General features: G+C 46.2%; 1 protein-coding gene across 2 annotated transcripts in view; it reads left to right on the top strand.

Moving 5' to 3' along the window:
• beta-Man (beta-mannosidase) overlaps positions 1-16,682 on the top strand; it is a 52,274-nt gene that overhangs the window by 13,072 nt on the left and 22,520 nt on the right. The window contains exons 2-4 of one of the 2 annotated variants that reach the window (XM_089548021.1): positions 10,468-10,681; positions 11,912-12,058; positions 12,755-12,903. In XM_089548021.1, coding sequence (XP_089404147.1) covers positions 10,552-10,681; positions 11,912-12,058; positions 12,755-12,903 — 426 coding nt within the window. In that variant the 5' untranslated portion in view covers positions 10,468-10,551. The remainder of the gene's footprint in view (positions 1-10,467; positions 10,682-11,911; positions 12,059-12,754; positions 12,904-16,682) is intronic. The other variant, XM_089548020.1, reaches the window with a different exon arrangement.

The raw sequence follows: 16,682 nt of genomic DNA, 5'->3' as shown, positions 1-16,682 counted from the left end.
TGTTGCCCCGGGGCCTCAAACTCGCCCGTTTCGAGGAAGGTGTGTCAGGTTCCGTCGCGACGTTAACCAACTCTGTCAGTGAGCAGCACGTGAAAATAGATATGGAGACCCAAGTTAAGGCTATGATTAATCAGGCTCTTCCCACAACCGAGCGTCGCACTCTAGTGGAACTCCTTCTGAAGCACGTGTTCGTGTTCGACTTTGCCAAAGACGATTCTACACCACCGCCTACCAGTCGTATTCATCACACGATCAACACCGGCTCCGCACCTCCTATACGCCAGAAGCCATATCGAGTCTCAGCCACTGAACGTAAGTTAATAGATGACCAAGTTCAAGAGATGCTAAAGCGAGGCATAATTCGAGAGTCTTCAAGTCCTTGGGCAGCTCCAGTTATCCTTGTTAAGAAAAAAGATGGCACATGGAGGTTCTGTGTTGACTACCGTCGCTTAAATACGGCCACGAAGAAGGACGTCTACCCGCTTCCACGTATAGATGACGCAATTGATTGTCTGCACTCCGCCTCATACTTTTCTTCTATTGATTTGAGATCCGGCTACTGGCAAATCCCCATGCACGCTGCAGATAGGGAAAAAACGGCATTCATAACACCAGACGGACTTTACGAGTTTAACGTTATGCCTTTCGGATTATGTAACGCACCTGCAACATTCGAGCGGTTCATGGATACAATCCTGCGTGGCCTTAAGTGGCAAATTTGTTTATGTTATTTGGATGACGTTGTAATTTTTGGCAAAACGTTTAGTGAGCACAACAGCCGCCTGGATATTGTGCTTGATTGCATGGAACGAGCTGGCCTTATCCTCAATTCCAAGAAATGTCATTTTGGGAACCGTGAAAAAATTGTTCTTGGTCATTTAGTTGATAAAGAAGGTGTTCGACCAGATCCAAAGAAAATTGAAGCTGTCAAAAGTTTTACGGAGCCTCAATCAGTGAAAAAGCTGCAGAGTTTTTTAGGGCTCTGCTCGTACTTTCGACGCTTTATAGCTAGGTTTGCGGATATCGCTTACCCACTGACGTGTTTGCTGCATAAAGATGCACCGTTCAATTGGACCAGCGAATGTGACGCAGCTTTCCGACATCTGAAATTTCTTTTGACCTCGGGCCCCATCCTACGCCACTTCTGCCCATCTGCACCAATTGAAGTGCACACTGATGCAAGTGGTATCGGTATCGGCGCTGTACTTATACAACGCCATGGTCACGATCAGCACGTGGTAGCATATGCCAGCCGGTCATTGAGTAAGAGCGAAAGAAATTACACGGTTACTGAGCAAGAATGTCTCGCCGTTGTTTTTGCTGTACAGCGCTTCCGCTCCTATCTGTACGGGAATGCTTTCACCGTCGTGACCGACCACCACTCGCTTTGCTGGCTAGTGAGTCTTAGTGACCCCTGTGGCCGGCTTGCTCGATGGGCTTTGCGCCTACAAGAATTTAATTTCACTGTGGTGCATAAAAGCGGCCGTAAACACTCAGATGCCGATTGTCTTTCCCGTTTGCCGCTTCAAACTACTGATGACGACGCAGACAACTTTGATGAATACTTGGCGTCACTTTCACAAGCCTTCCCCGATCTTCAAGTTTTCCGAACTGAGCAACGCAAAGACCAAACATTAACCTCTTTGTTTGATGCCGCTCAAGATTCTGTAAAGAATACTTTTTTGCATTCGCGACGGTTTCCTTTATAAGAAGAATTTCGCTTCTGGAGGAGCACGCATGCTTCTTGTCGTACCCGAAAACCTACGCATCACAGTTCTTGAAATGATGCACGGCGACGCCACGTCTGGGCACTTGGGAGTGACACGCACACTCCACCGCACACAGCAACGATTTTACTGGCCTAACATGCGTTCAACCATCCAGCACTATGTAGCCAGCTGTGTGCAATGCCAGCGCTTTAAGCTGCCGACTTCAAGTCCACCTGGCAAACTGCGGCCAATCACACCTCCAACAGCCCCGTTTGAGCAAGTTGGCATTGACCTCCTTGGACCTTTCCCACGGTCCTTGAAAGGAAATCGATGGATTCTTGTGTGCGTAGACCACTTAACCCGTTATTGTGAGACAGCCGCGATACCAGCTGCTACTGCGTCTGAAGTATCTAACTTCTTACTTCGTTTCGTCATTCTTCGGCACGGCCCTCCTGCAGTTCTCATTAGCGACCGTGGACGCCAATTTACAGCGGACGTTGTTGAAGAACTTCTCCGCCTCAGCAGCTGCAGTTTTCGCCACTCCACGCCATATCATCCCCAAACGAACAGTGTGGTAGAACGCACTAATCGGACGCTCACCACCATGCTTGCCATGTACGTCGCTGCAGATCATAAAGACTGGGATGGCGTCCTCCCGTTCGTTACTCATGCATACAACACAGCGCAACATGAGACAACTGGCTACAGCCCCTTTTACCTGCTCTATGCTCGCTCGCCTCGCTGTGGCCTTGACACCATTCTACCATTTTTCATCCACGACGAACCTTCTCTTGCGACCACACTCTGCAGAGCTGAAGAAGCTCGCCAGCTTGCCCGCGTTCGAATTTTATCTTCGCAAGAGCGTTCCAAGAACCGCTACGACGTCCAACACCAAGAAGTTTCTTATGTTCCTGGTGACATTGTGTGGTTGTGGGCCCCTCTACGCAAGCGTGGTCTGTGTCAGAAACTGCTATCCCACTACACTGGACCGTTTGTTGTGTTGGAGTGCATTAGTGACGTTAATTACGTTATATCACGACTAACTGCTAGTGGTCGACGATCACGCCAGTCTCAGGTGGTGCATGTAGCCCGCCTCAAGCGATTCCATCCCAGACGGTCTATTTAACTCGCCCGACGGGCTTCGTCTGCGAGGAGGGAAATGTAACGTGCTTCCATAGAACCTCGACGGAAGAAGCAGAAGATGAAGGACCAGCAGAGAGAAAGGAAGAGAAAGAGCTGAAGGACGCTGGTAGGCTTCCTGCTTCCATCCTGCTCCGACCGATCCCCTCTGTGAATAACCCCCCGTGCGTGCTAAGCACGTAACAATATATATATATATATATATATATATATATATATATATATATATATATATATATATATATATATATATATATATATATATATATATATATATATGAGAGAAGCCAACAGCCACAGAAACCTAGGGGCACAGGGGATTTTTTTTTTAATTTTTTATTTATTTATTTTGTGGTGTTGATCAATTTATATTACTGAATATGTTACCGCTTAAAGCTAATTGATTAGAAAAACAGAAGAAAAAACAACCACATGCCACCGGGGGGATCCGAACCCAAGACCTCCGAATTACGCGTCCGGTGCTCTACCACTGAGCTACGGCGACGGCTGTCAAACCTTTCTGCTTTCGGGGGCATGTGGTTGTTTTTTCTTCTGTTTTTCTAATCAATTAGCTTTAAGCGATAACATATTCAGTAATATAAATTGATCAACACCACAAAATAAATAAATAAAAAATTAAAAAAAGAACCCCTGTGCCCTTGGTTTCTGTGGCTGTTCGCTTCTCTCATATTTATAACGAGCCCCTCATTCCCCTTTCCTCGTCTGCTATATATATATATATATATATATATATATAAGCAAACAAGGGAAGGGGATGAGGGGCTCGTTATAAATATGACACAAGCCAACAGCCACAGAAACCAAGGGGCACAGGGGATTTTTTTTTAAGTTATTTATTTTGTGGTGTTGATCAATTTAGAATATTACTGAATATGTTATCGTTTAAAGATAACTGATTAGAAAAGCAGAAGAAAAAACAACCACCTGCCGCCGGTGGGATCCGAACCCACGACCTCCGAATTACGCGTCCGGTGCTCTACCTCTGAGCTACGGCGACGGCTGTCAATTCTTCTGCTTTCGGGGGTATTTATGTTTACAAATAACCTAACCTTGAGAGTGTTCATCAGCGCCACCCGCGTTCACAAGCGGCGGACGTAGAACGTCCAGAGTTACCGCAGGTGTGACGTGAACGTCATCGAACGGAGAGGGTGGAAGCTGCGTGAGAACCCTCTTATGCTTTTCTCCCTCTTTTCTTCTGCTTTTCTAATCAGTTATCTTTAAACGATAAGATATTCAGTAATATTCTAAATTGATCAACACCACAAAATAAATAACTTAAAAAAAAATCCCCTGTGCCCCTTGGTTTCTGTGGCTGTTGGCTTCTGTCATATTTATAACGAGCCCCTCATCCCCTTCCCTTGTTTGCTTAATTGCTTAGCGAGGGCCTCGATTCTGGCAGCCTTGACGCCTTAGGAAGCATAAGAGGGTTCTCACGCAGCTTCCACCCTCTCCGTTCGATGACGTTCTACGTCACACCTGCGGTAACTCAGGACGTTCTACGTCCGCCGCTTGTGAACGTGGGTGGCGCTGATGAACACTCTCAAGGTTAGGTTACTTGTAAACATAAATACCCCCGAAAGCAGAAGAATTGACAGCCGTCGCCGTAGCTCAGAGGTAGAGCACCGGACGCGTAATTCGGAGGTCGTGGGTTCGGATCCCACCGGCGCAGGTGGTTGTTTTTTCTTCTGCTTTTCTAATCAGTTATCTTTAAACGATAACATATTCAGTAATATTCTAAATTGATCAACACCACAAAATAAATAACAAAAAAAAATCCCTTGTGCCCCTTGGTTTCTGTGGCTATTGGCTTCTGTCATATTTATAACGAGCCCCTCATCCCCTTCCCTTGTTTGCTTAATTGCTTAGCGAGGGCCTCGATTCTGGCAGCCTTGACGCCTTAGGAAGCATAAGAGGGTTCTCACGCAGCTTCCACCGTCTCCGTTCGATGACGTTCTACGTCACACCTGCGGTAACTCAGGACGTTCTACGTCCGCCGCTTGTGAACGTGGGTGGCGCTGATGAACACTCTCAAGGTTAGGTTACTTGTAAACATAAATACCCCCGAAAGCAGAAGAATTGACAGCCGTCGCCGTAGCTCAGAGGTAGAGCACCGGACGCGTAATTCGGAGGTCGTGGGTTCGGATCCCACCGGCGGCAGGTGGTTGTTTTTTCTTCTGCTTTTCTAATCAGTTATCTTTAAACGATAACATATTCAGTAATATTCTAAATTGATCAACACCACAAAATAAATAACTTAAAAAAAATCCCCTGTGCCCCTTGGTTTCTGTGGCTGTTGGCTTCTGTCATATTTATAACGAGCCCCTCATCCCCTTCCCTTGTTTGCTTAATTGCTTAGCGAGGGCCTCGATTCTGGCAGCCTTGACGCCTTAGGAAGCATAAGAGGGTTCTCACGCAGCTTCCACCCTCTCCGTTCGATGACGTTCTACGTCACACCTGCGGTAACTCAGGACGTTCTACGTCCGCCGCTTGTGAACGTGGGTGGCGCTGATGAACACTCTCAACGTTAGGTTACTTGTAAACATAAATACCCCCGAAAGCAGAAGAATTGACAGCCGTCGCCGTAGCTCAGAGGTAGAGCACCGGACGCGTAATTCGGAGGTCGTGGGTTCGGATCCCACCGGCGGCAGGTGGTTGTTTTTTCTTCTGCTTTTTTTTCTTCTGCTTTTCTAATCAGTTATCTTTAAACGATAACATATTCAGTAATATTCTAAATTGATCAACACCACAAAATAAATAACTTGAAAAAAAATCCCCTGTGCCCCTTGGTTTCTGTGGCTGTTGGCTTCTGTCATATATATATATATATATATATATATATATATATATATATATATATATATATATATATATATATATACGAGGGGGTACCCAAAAGAAACCGGACTAATTTTTTGAATCGGCACAGCTTCTGTGGTACCGCGTTTTGCCGCTAGGAGCGCGTAGAACGAACATTTCAGAGTCAGTAAGCCGAGGCCGTCGCTGGAGGAGGTCAGACTAGTTTAGGCAGAGTTTTAGAGTGACGACTGTTTTGTGTGAGTGTCGTTTTTGCTATGGCTGATGTTCTTGAACAGCATGCGCCGGTGAAATTCAGATTTTTTCTCAAAAACAGTGGAACGGAAACTCTTGAAATATTCAGAAAGACGTTCAAGGACGATGCTATGGGGACAACTCAAGTGTTCCTGAATTAAATCCTGAACAAAGCAACAGTCATGCCAATGGAAAACTTCAAATTCATCTCGCCTCAAGAAAGCTCGTCAGGTGAAACCAAACCTCGAAACAATGCTGATTTGTTTTTTCGAAGTGAGAGGAGTCGTCCATTCAGAATTTGTTCGGCAGGGTCAGACAGTTAACCAGGCTTTCTGCTTGGATGTTTTGAAAAGATTGGGCAACAGTGTTCGGTGGAAGCGGCCTGATTTGTGGCAGACGGGTGACTGGTTTTTCCACCATGGCAATGCCCCTGCTCACACAGCCCTGTCTCTACGACAAATTCGGACCAAAAATGGCATGACCTCTGTTTCTCAACCCTAATACTCACCCTACCTTGCCACGTGCTACTTTCTTTGTTTCGTAAAATGAAAATACAGGTGAATGGAAAGCGTTTCGCTGATGTTGCTGAGGTGAAGAAAAAAACGACGGAGGGACTGTCAAGCATCACAAAAGATGAATTTAAAAAATGTTTTGAAAAATGGAATGAAAGATTCGACAAATGTATTATTGTAAGTGGAGAGTACTTTGAAGGATATTAAAGGTCTGTGCTGAAAATGTGAACAAATAAGTTCAAACAAAATGAGTCCGGTTTCTTTTGGGTACCCCCTCGTATATATATATATATATATATATATATATATATATATATATATATATATATATATATATATGTCGGATGTCATGGGTTCGGTTCCCACCGGCGGCATGTTTTTCTTTTGCTTTTCTAATCAATTATCTTTAAGCGATAACATATTTAGTACTATTCTTCATTGATCAAGAGCACAAAATAAATAAATAAAAATTCCCTGTGTTCCTTTGTTTCGTGGCTGTTGGCTTCTCTCATATTTATAACGAGCCCCTCATTCCCCCTCCCTTGTCTGCTTAATTGCTTAACGAGGGCCTCGGTTCTGGCAGCCTTGATGCCATAGGAAGCATAAGAGGGTTCTCACGAAGCTTCCGCCCTCGCCGTTCGATGACGTTATAGGTATACAGGTATACAGATTCGCCTGTATACCCTGAGGAAGGACGGTCCTCCGTCCGAAACTGTTGGTAATAAACGAAGATAATCGGACTGTTGTGTACCTTTAATTCTATATATATATATATATATATATATATATATATATATATATATATATATATATATATATATATATATATATATATATATATATATATATATATATATATATATATATGTGCACCCTTAGCCTGGCACTTAGCCTGCGCGAAGCGTCTTTGAAAGCCGTCTTTGATTGGTACTCTCAGTTTATAAAATAGTTCAGCATCACGTACTAAGGATATTATCTGCCCCTGCTGCCAGATGTAGAGTATACGCCGTAAAAAAACATCCCTTCGAACCTCATCGGGGTTTATACAATAGAAGAAGGCCGCTACTAATTCACTTGGTTGGGGGGTTGTTGCATGGTGAGTTGCAGATTTTTATGCGAAGCATATTACTAGAGGTACACTACAGCCCTTCGCCGTGGTTACGCGCCGTGCACACCACGTGACACATGACGTCACGACAGAGGAAGATGAGGGTCCACCTCGCGCCGTCGCTGTGGTTGCACGCCGTGCAGACCACGTGGTACAGTGACGACATACCACGTGACACATGACGTCACGACAGATCTCCGTCACGCGCTGGGAGAGGGAGAACGATGCCATCGCCCAGACACCGGAATGTCCTCGAGCGGCATTCCCGCGCATTTCGAACGCGCGTTCACACTAGGGCCATTTCTTTAACCTACACCAGCTACACCAGTGTAGCAAACGTCCAATACCTACAATGAAGCTTTGCTAGACTGGTGTAGCTGGTGTAGGTTAGAGAAATGCCCCTACTCGGTGTAGGTGAAACGCTCGCTCTACCGGGCAGGCGGACGCGGCTTCCGTGGCAATCCAGGCGCCCACCCAACGCGCGTCTCGGGGTTAGTCGGCGTTCCGCTGTAGCCATGCCGTTGTCTTCCCCCACGACGAAGGCTTCTAGTGGTTGTATTAAAATGATCAAGTATTCAACCAAGGAAAGCCATGTATTAACAAGCCTAGCCATCAATATGCTTCGCATCTGACCAGGGTTAACCAAGTTAAGCCTCAGCCATTTTTTTTAGTGCAGTCGGGAATAGAAGCAGAAAAATCGTCGCTAGGTGGAAAGGTTGGACTCCCTGGGAATCAAAATACCGGCCAATGACCCAACCCTTCTCGCCATCCCACGATCCCTTCACCGAGAGCTTCTCATCAGGCCGCTCCCGAGGAATATGCACCCGTCCCACCATGAGCAGCGCCGCAGAGCCCGTGCGAAGGCACTCCATCGAGCGTACGGCCCCCAGCCGGACGCCGTATGGGTGGACGCTGCCTGCACGGGTGATGAAGCGACAGCAGCTGCAGTGGACTCCTCTTCATCCACCCTCCTCACACTACCTCTCCCTCCAGATACGTCCCCAGAGGCTGCAGAGGAAGCCGCCATTGCACTTGCTATAACCCGCACGGAAGCCCGGTATATTTTAACTGACTCTAAAACTGCGATTCTAAATTTTGCTCGAGACCGAGTTCATGTCCCTGCTTTTGGCATACTGGACTCGCCCGATGCACCCCCGCCCCGCCAAGTGGAGCTGATATGGGTGCCTGCGCACTCCGGGAATCCCGGAAACGAGGCCGCCAACCTTTTAGCCCGAGGTTCTTTAAACCGGGCTCAGGTGGCCTCGGATCGGGGATTCACGAAGGATCGCATGCACTCATTCAGTGAGCTGACCCAGGCATACAGAGCCTCTCGCCAGCTCTACCCCCCGCCCCACCCCTCCCTAGATAACAGACACGCAACACTCTGGCGCAGATTACAAACACATACTCTCCCCTCGCCCCTTACCCTAACCCACTATCATCCCTCCTTCCCCACTCCTGCTTGCGCCCTATGCCCAGAACCCTTCGCTTCTTCCCTCCACATCCTTTCCCTCTGCCCGGCGGACCCTCCCCCGCGGGACCTAGAGAACCTCAAGACCTGGGAGGACTGGGAGACCCTGCTGCATTCGGAGGACCCGGCCGTGCAGACCATCGCCACCGGCCGTGCTGCCAGTGTTATGGACCTCAGGAACATAAACACTTGAGTGCAGTGGGGTCGTGCGGGGACCCTGGGGCGTGCCCCGAATTCCTTTGTAAATAAAGTTTTCTCTCTCTCTCTCTCTCTCCTTACTTGCACTGACGAGATTGCTTTTTTTTATAAGATGATTTCTGTTCCATTTATCCGTCATGCCCTCTCCCGATTTCTGTGCCTCTGTTCGACCCTCTTTAAAACCCGCCGCTGCTGCTCAGTGGTCATGACATCTGGCTCCTGAACGCGAGTTGCCGAGTTCTACCCAGCCAGTGTTAGCCTCATTTCGATAAAGGCGAGAGGAAAGACGAAACATTTATCTCACACTTTTAAGGCGGAAGCCTATAATGCCTCATCGTTGTAAGCAGGAGTTGTCGACAGAAATGTCACGCTTTTCAATTGGTCGAAACGGTCGTGACGTCACATTGCGCGAATTTCAATCGGGGCCAATTGTACTTTGGCTAGTAACCATGCAACCAATTGAAGAGATCGTATAGTGATGCTCCAAGTGGGAATTAGTTTAGTTCACTGCTTAATTTACCCTATTAGCCTAATTAACCGTTCTAGTCAGGCCAGATAAATAAATAAAACAGAGTAGGAAATTGGTCGAGTTCGGGAATCGAAACCCGTTCTCCGGAGTGCGAGACGAGCATGCTAACCACTCCTCCATGCCAGCTCGATGGTTTGGAATGAACAAAGGCGCGTCTAGTGAATACAGTGTCTTTGTTCACTCCCCTCTTTCTCTCTTCTCGTTACGGCGAGGTTCAGGTGCCCACCGAGATATGCGAGTCAGATACAGTTCCTTTCCTCAAAAACCAATTTACCGACGAGCAAGGCGAACAAGCGATGGCGTTCTATGGACTCCCTGGCAGCGTTTGCAAGACGCTGTCACGTTCCACTCTTAGAGCCGAAGCTTAAAATCTTAACACATCACTGACACAAGCAGCAACAACACGCTTAAGGCTTTCGCTTTTCCGCACTTTAGGTCAACAAAGTGCCCCCCCCCCCCCCCTGAATTTTTTGCTGATATTTCGGCGTGCACTAAATATTAGGTGTTAGCCATATTATCCAAGAGTCTCACTCTGCTGGAATTTTTTCTTGCATTCGAACAAAGATATTTGTCATACCATTCACCATAACTACTGTTTTAAACTTGGCGCGAACCTAACTATAATTTTTTTTAAGTCAAGTTTTCTTTCCCAGCGTTCCTTTCTACATTGCTGTACTGTTCCTTTTGTAGCGTTGCGTTAGTTTTTTGTTTTGATTCGCGCCAATCAACAGGCAGTTGTTTAAAACTGCAAGCTGACAGCAGAGACGAAAAGGACAAAGAAGATTTTCGAAATTCGCAGGGGTCCGGCTGGACGAATGGAAATGGCTGCAGTTCGCTCCTATTCGGTTATCGGAATTTTCCTCGTCTTTACCTACTGTTCTGCTGCCGAAGGACTGACGAAGTTCTCTCTCGGCGGACAATGGATGGCTGAGAACACAAACAAATGTGAGTATTAAAAATTTTTCGTGTTTCTCTTTGGGCATAGATGTAACAAACAGATTTTCTCATTCTGACGTGAAAATGTTGTAAGCATAATGCGGCAGCATTGGTCTCCGAAGTATGCCAGCAAGCTCTAAGTTTTAACTAGAGCATTAGCATTTTGTTGCTTGAAGAATGGATCAGGCGCCATGGCGGTCACACCTGCGGTCACTAAATGTGCGACCTTCACCTCAAAAAATTTATCCATTTTTTTCCTACAAGTTAGTAGCATTGTGCCTGTATTTCAGTGCTTAACTATCTGAATGGAGAACAAACGATGACTGTATTGTTTCCCTTGAATTACAGATTATACTTTTGGTCAAATGTTTTAGGGGAATCCCCAAAGGTGGAGTAGATTTGTAATAAGGGAGTAATTACTCATTGACATCCACCCGAGCGCAGCCTTACGGCAAAGCCGTAAGGCTGCACTCGGGGGATTTCCTTGGGGATTTCCACCTTGGGGGATTTCTCTAAACCATTTGACCAACACAGTCCCCACTTCGAGTTATTGATCAATTCGCTCTCGCCCTACCAAAAAAAGCTTGCCGTCCCGGTTAGCTCAATTGGTAGAGCGACTGCTCCGGTGAAGGTGGTCCCGGGTTCGAACCCCGGACCAGGATGAATTTTCCTTTAACTACGAAGTTTCTGAGAAAGCTGTATAGCCTTTTTTGTAGCCGTAAGGCTGCGCTCGGGTGAATGTCAATGAGTAATTACTCCCTTATTATAGATTATACTTTTGGGAGCTGGGCATTAGCTGCGCTTTATTATGCGACTGCTTTATGCAGGTTTCTCCAACTGACTTCCAGTTCAGCTTAATCGTAGCGGGATTGCATATAACTTTGTTCCGTGTTTCGCAATCCGTAGATGTAGACCAAGGCGCCGCATGTATAATCACTGCCATATGCACGTTAGAACCTTGCGTAAGAACTGCTGTGTTTATTCAAGCTGTGGTAAACTGCTGAATTAGTGCTTTAGCGTACTGTTGTAGTCATTGTTTTAAGTTTCTACTGGTCTGTCGTTTTGACGTGTTTTAGTTTTGTTCAGCTTCGTTTTCATTGTTAATCGGGTGGCGCGACGCCTAACTCATGCAGTGATTAGAAGGATAGTAATATATTGAATTCACCGCGTTCTAGCAACATTTCTCAGAGATTTCGTCACACTAGGTGCCTAACGCAACGCATTACGTTCGCATTTCAGCAATAAAAATTCCCGCTACTGTTCCCGGTGGAATATACACTGACCTGAAGAAGAGCGGTGTTATCGGAGAGCCTCTTTACGGCTTCAACGATGTGCGATATGACTGGGTCGGAAAAGAGAACTGGACATTCTCAAGACAATTTGACGGTATAGTAGAACACCTGGCTGCGCCCCATGATTCACCCATTATTTCGTAGCATCTGTCATGTCCAACAGTCTCGGAAAAAAATTCGAAAATTGAAAAATTCTGGGATATATATATGGAAATATCGAAGGTCATGGTCCATTCTACTGATACGTAGCAAAATCTTTCTTTTAAAATGTTTCTATCAACCTCATCGAACAGGTAAGACTACCATAAAAAACAAATCAGGAACTCCTTTGACGATAGCGAAAACGTTAATATAAAAAAATGCAAGACTGCCGTTGAGTGACCTGCGCATATATTTATTATTATAGATCTTAAACCATATGGAAAAAATTGCGTTCATACCCTTTTCCAGCTCAAAAATGCTTTTGTCCAGAATTGTTGGCTATGTGGATTCGCAGAATGTAGTTAAGAGTGTGCCTAGACGTATACAGCAGTCTAACGAAGCAGAAATCAGTTATGAGAGCTTTTCGAAAAGCTGCAAGAGTTGTAATCACTGGCGAATGCTGATGCTTTCGCGGCATTCGTGAGCGAACCCCGTTGCACATGTTCAGAGGCAAACATATTCAACAAGGCAGAGCGTTTGAAACTGGGCGCCACACAATTCAGGTGCCGTTAAAAGCAACGAGGTTAAGTGCTGTTAAAAGCAATGAGGTTGTAGCACTTTACATTTTATCTTCATGTTCTGCTCGCAGTTCCCAGTGCCTTGCTCAACCAAAATCGTGTGTCCCTAGTTGCTCACGGAATCGACACGGTTTGCAACGTAACTCTCAACGATGCTCGCCTATTCGACGCCGTCAACATGTACGTTCGCTACGTCGCCGACGTGAAGAGCATACTCCGGGTAAGTCAGGCACGAAGAAATTTGCAGAATTGTGGAGGAAATGGTTGGTTTTGGAACGTCGGAATTCTGCAGTTTAGGCTTCTGACAAGCTTGACAGTGTTGACATTGTGAGATAACACTTGGAACTCTTCACACGAGTCAGCGTCAAGACACTCTACAACTTCAGTGAGGTTGAACGCTGACGACGTCCGGTACAATGACGTGCAGCGCTCGTGTCTCTAGGTAAGAGAGCTGGATTGGCGTTACGCATGATGCCTGGAATCAAATGCCGATGAAAAGAAATTCGAAGATATTATGTAACGTAAACATGTAATACAGGGACATGTAACGCGCCGGGTAAGATAATCAATTAAGACATCCAGTGGAACTCACACTTTATATGACACGTAAGAGCACGCCTCTTTCCTGCACACAGTATTCAAAGTAGGCTTGCCTAAGAAATGGAAGCCAAAGTCCAGTGTATCCGATTGGCTTAAAATGTGGCATAATGAGCTACACAAACAGACTTGTTTCATTTATCTTCCCTCCTTCCGGCGAAGCATTCATTCCGTACTGTCCTGAAGGGATAGTGAGGAAAACTCCATCCAATTTTTGAGCTTAGTACAAGTAAACTCTGCAGCCCTTTCTGTTTATGCAGGTGTTTGTCTGGCAGAGAAACAAGCAGTCATTGCGGAGAAAATTGCATTAAAAATTGTCCCAGCTACTCGAACCCTTGACGAGTACACCGAAAAGAACTCCGTGATCACTATTTCAATGTTAATTGCGGTGCAGCCTAGCCTCTGAGATATGCGTTAAAAAAGATATGAAGATGTACTACAGTTTAATTGCGAAATCGACCTTTGATGGCTTACAAAAGCTCCGTTTTCAGTTAAAGTAACGACTTTGGCTTAGCATGCTGTATTCTATCGATACAGGCTAGCTTCAGTTTGTCCTTAGTGTACGAGGTCTGTTAGAAAAGTATCTGACCTTTGGCCGAATAAAAAAAACTGGCATAACTGGAGCGTTGGAAACCTAATCACCTTCAAAGTAGTCTCCTTGGGACTCCACACACTTCACCCAGCGGTGCTGTCGTTCTTGGAAGTATTCCGAAAAGGCCTCTTTCGGAATGGAGTTTAGCTCAGCTGTCGTTGCAGCCATAATGTCCTCTCTTGTCTGAAATCGCGCTCCTTTCAATGTCCTCTTGACCTTGGGAAACAGCCATAAGTCGCAGGGGGCCATATCAGGAGAGTAAGGCGTCTGTTGAACTACAGGAGTCTGGTTTTTCGCCAAAGAAGTCTGAATCAAGTGCGAGGAATGTGCAGGAGCATTGTCGTGATGGATGCGGCAATTTCCTGATGACCTCACCTGCGGTCTTTTGCGCCTCACAGCAACACGTAGGCGACGGAAGACGGCCCTTTAGTACTCTTTGATCATTGTTTGACCCTGTAGGGTGCGTGCTCGTGGTGTGCCACCCAGAGGGAGTCAAAGAAAGCTGTCAGCATCACTTTGACATTGCTGCGCACTTGGCGGGCCTTCTTTGGTCTCGGTGGCATGAAATGCTTCCACTGTGACGACTGGAATTTGGTTTCCGGGTCGTACCCGTACACCCAAGACTCGTCACCAGTGATTATGGTGTTTATGAAGTCGGGGTCACTGTTTGTGGAATCTAGCATGTCCTGCGAGACTTCAACACGAAGCTGCTTTTGCTCCGCCAAGCAGCTTCGGCACGAATTTCGCCGCAACTCTCTCCATGGCCAAATCTTCGGGGATAATGGAATGTGCAGAAAAATTGCTGATGTCCACCTCTTCCGCAATTTCTCGGATAGTCACACGACGGTCCCGCATCACCACAGCGTTCACTTCGGCAACGACCTGGTCATTTCGGCATGATGATGGCCGACCGGAGCGTGGCTCGGTCCCCGCCGATGTGCGGCCATCTTTAAACCAATTGTACCACTGTTTAATTTGTGTGCTGCTCATAGCATCTTCACCGAAAGCCGCACTAAATATTACGAACAGTTTCCACTTGGTTGTCATCCCGTTTCTGGCAAAATTTGATGCAGTAGCGCTGCTCCTGTCGCTCCGCCATTTTCCTTGTAATAAAAAACCGACGAGAGCACTGCGCACTGCCTCACTCAAACGCTGCGTCCCAGCGACTGACGCTATCGGCAGGCAGGAAAATATTCGAACATGCGCACGAAGGTTCAAGATCGGCTGGTGCAAGCGCGCTTGTTTCATATCCATCAGGTGTTCGCAAAAAAAAAATAAAGTCGGATACTTTTCTAACAGACCTCGTATGTTTAACCACACGCCCTGAATCTTCCTTTCCCTCTTCTTTTAAGGCGGAAGCCTTTAGTGCCTCATCGTTGTAAGCAGGGGTTGTCGACAGAAATGTCATGCTTTTCAATTGTTCGAAACGGTCGTGATGTCACAGCGCGCGAATGTCAAACGGGGCCAATTGTACTTTGGCTAGTAACCATGCAACCAATTAAAGGGATCGTATAGTGATGCTCCAAGTAAGTGGGACTGAGTTTAGTTAATTGCTTACTTAACCAATTAGCCTAATTAACGTTTCTAGTCAGACCAGATAAATGAATAAAACCGAGTAGGAAATTGGCCGAGCTCGGGAATCGAACCCCGGTCTCCGGAGTGCGAGACGAGCACGCTACCACTCCGCCATGGCAGCTCAATCGTTTGGAATGAACAAAGGCGCGTCTACTGAATACGGTGTCTTCGTTCATTCCCATTTTCCTCCCTTCCCGTTACGACGAGGTTCAGGTGTCCACCGAGATATGCGAGACAGATACATTTCCTTTCCTCAAAAACCAATTTACCGACGTGCAAGGCATAGAGCCGAACGGGCGATGGCGTTCAATGGAATCCCTGGCAGCTTTGCACGACGCTGTCGCGTTCCACGCTTAGAGGCGAAGCTTAACATCTTAACCACACATCAGTGACACAAGTAACACCACGCTTAAGGCTTTCGTCTCACCGAACTTTAGGTCAACAAAGTGTCCCCCTGATTTTTTTCTTCGCTAAGAAGGATTAAAAGGTTATCCGTGTCGCATTCTTTTTCATTCGGGGGCTTAGTGCCAGGACGACTATGTTTTGGCGCAAGATTGCGCAGATTCTTTGTTCGTGGCTTTGAACTTCTGGTTCTAAATAAATGAAAAGAAACATGCGCTAGTAAGGTGGATAGCTGAGCGGGTTGAATTTGATTCATGGTGAAAGGTAGCACGGAAATCACAAGGCAACACCTCGTCAAGCGCTCGTGTCGTATCTTGCCTCTTCCTTGGGTGCTTGTTCTTTTCGCGCTACCTTTCACCATGAGTAAAAAGAAAGCAGCGCACCGACGCCGGTGCCATGAAACAAGCACCAATCCATGACGCGGGAGAGCGCAACCATTGCAGAAATAATAATACGAGGCAAAGCTTCCTGTGTGCAGAGCAGCACTTTGAACGGAAACTTTTTCAAATAGTAGAAATACGTGACATACCCTACTAATAGCGCGCTATAATGAATTATTAATCCACTCTTAATTTGTGAGCACAATGGCAACTAATAAAGATATTTTCAGGCATCGAGCATGACATTGTTATCCTTGGGTCATATATAACTTCTATTGATTACTTGTATGTTTAGTAGCGACACTCGGTAAAAGCGTTCCTCACAGGGTAAGCAATTTCAGTGCGAAGAACAGTGTCAGTGAGCGTTGAAAGTAATAGCGGTGAGCTGCAGGTGCAGCTATGTATCCCTCATTTGCTTTTTTTTTTTTTTGGAATGGAAGAGACCCTGTACTA

Source organism: Amblyomma mixtum, chromosome 6, assembly GCF_055824585.1.
Source record: "Amblyomma mixtum isolate Tamu chromosome 6, ASM5582458v1, whole genome shotgun sequence".
Taxonomy (NCBI): Eukaryota; Metazoa; Arthropoda; class Arachnida; order Ixodida; family Ixodidae; genus Amblyomma; species Amblyomma mixtum.
Note: the sequence above shows the minus strand (reverse complement) of the source record. Positions and strands in the feature narration are given on the sequence as shown.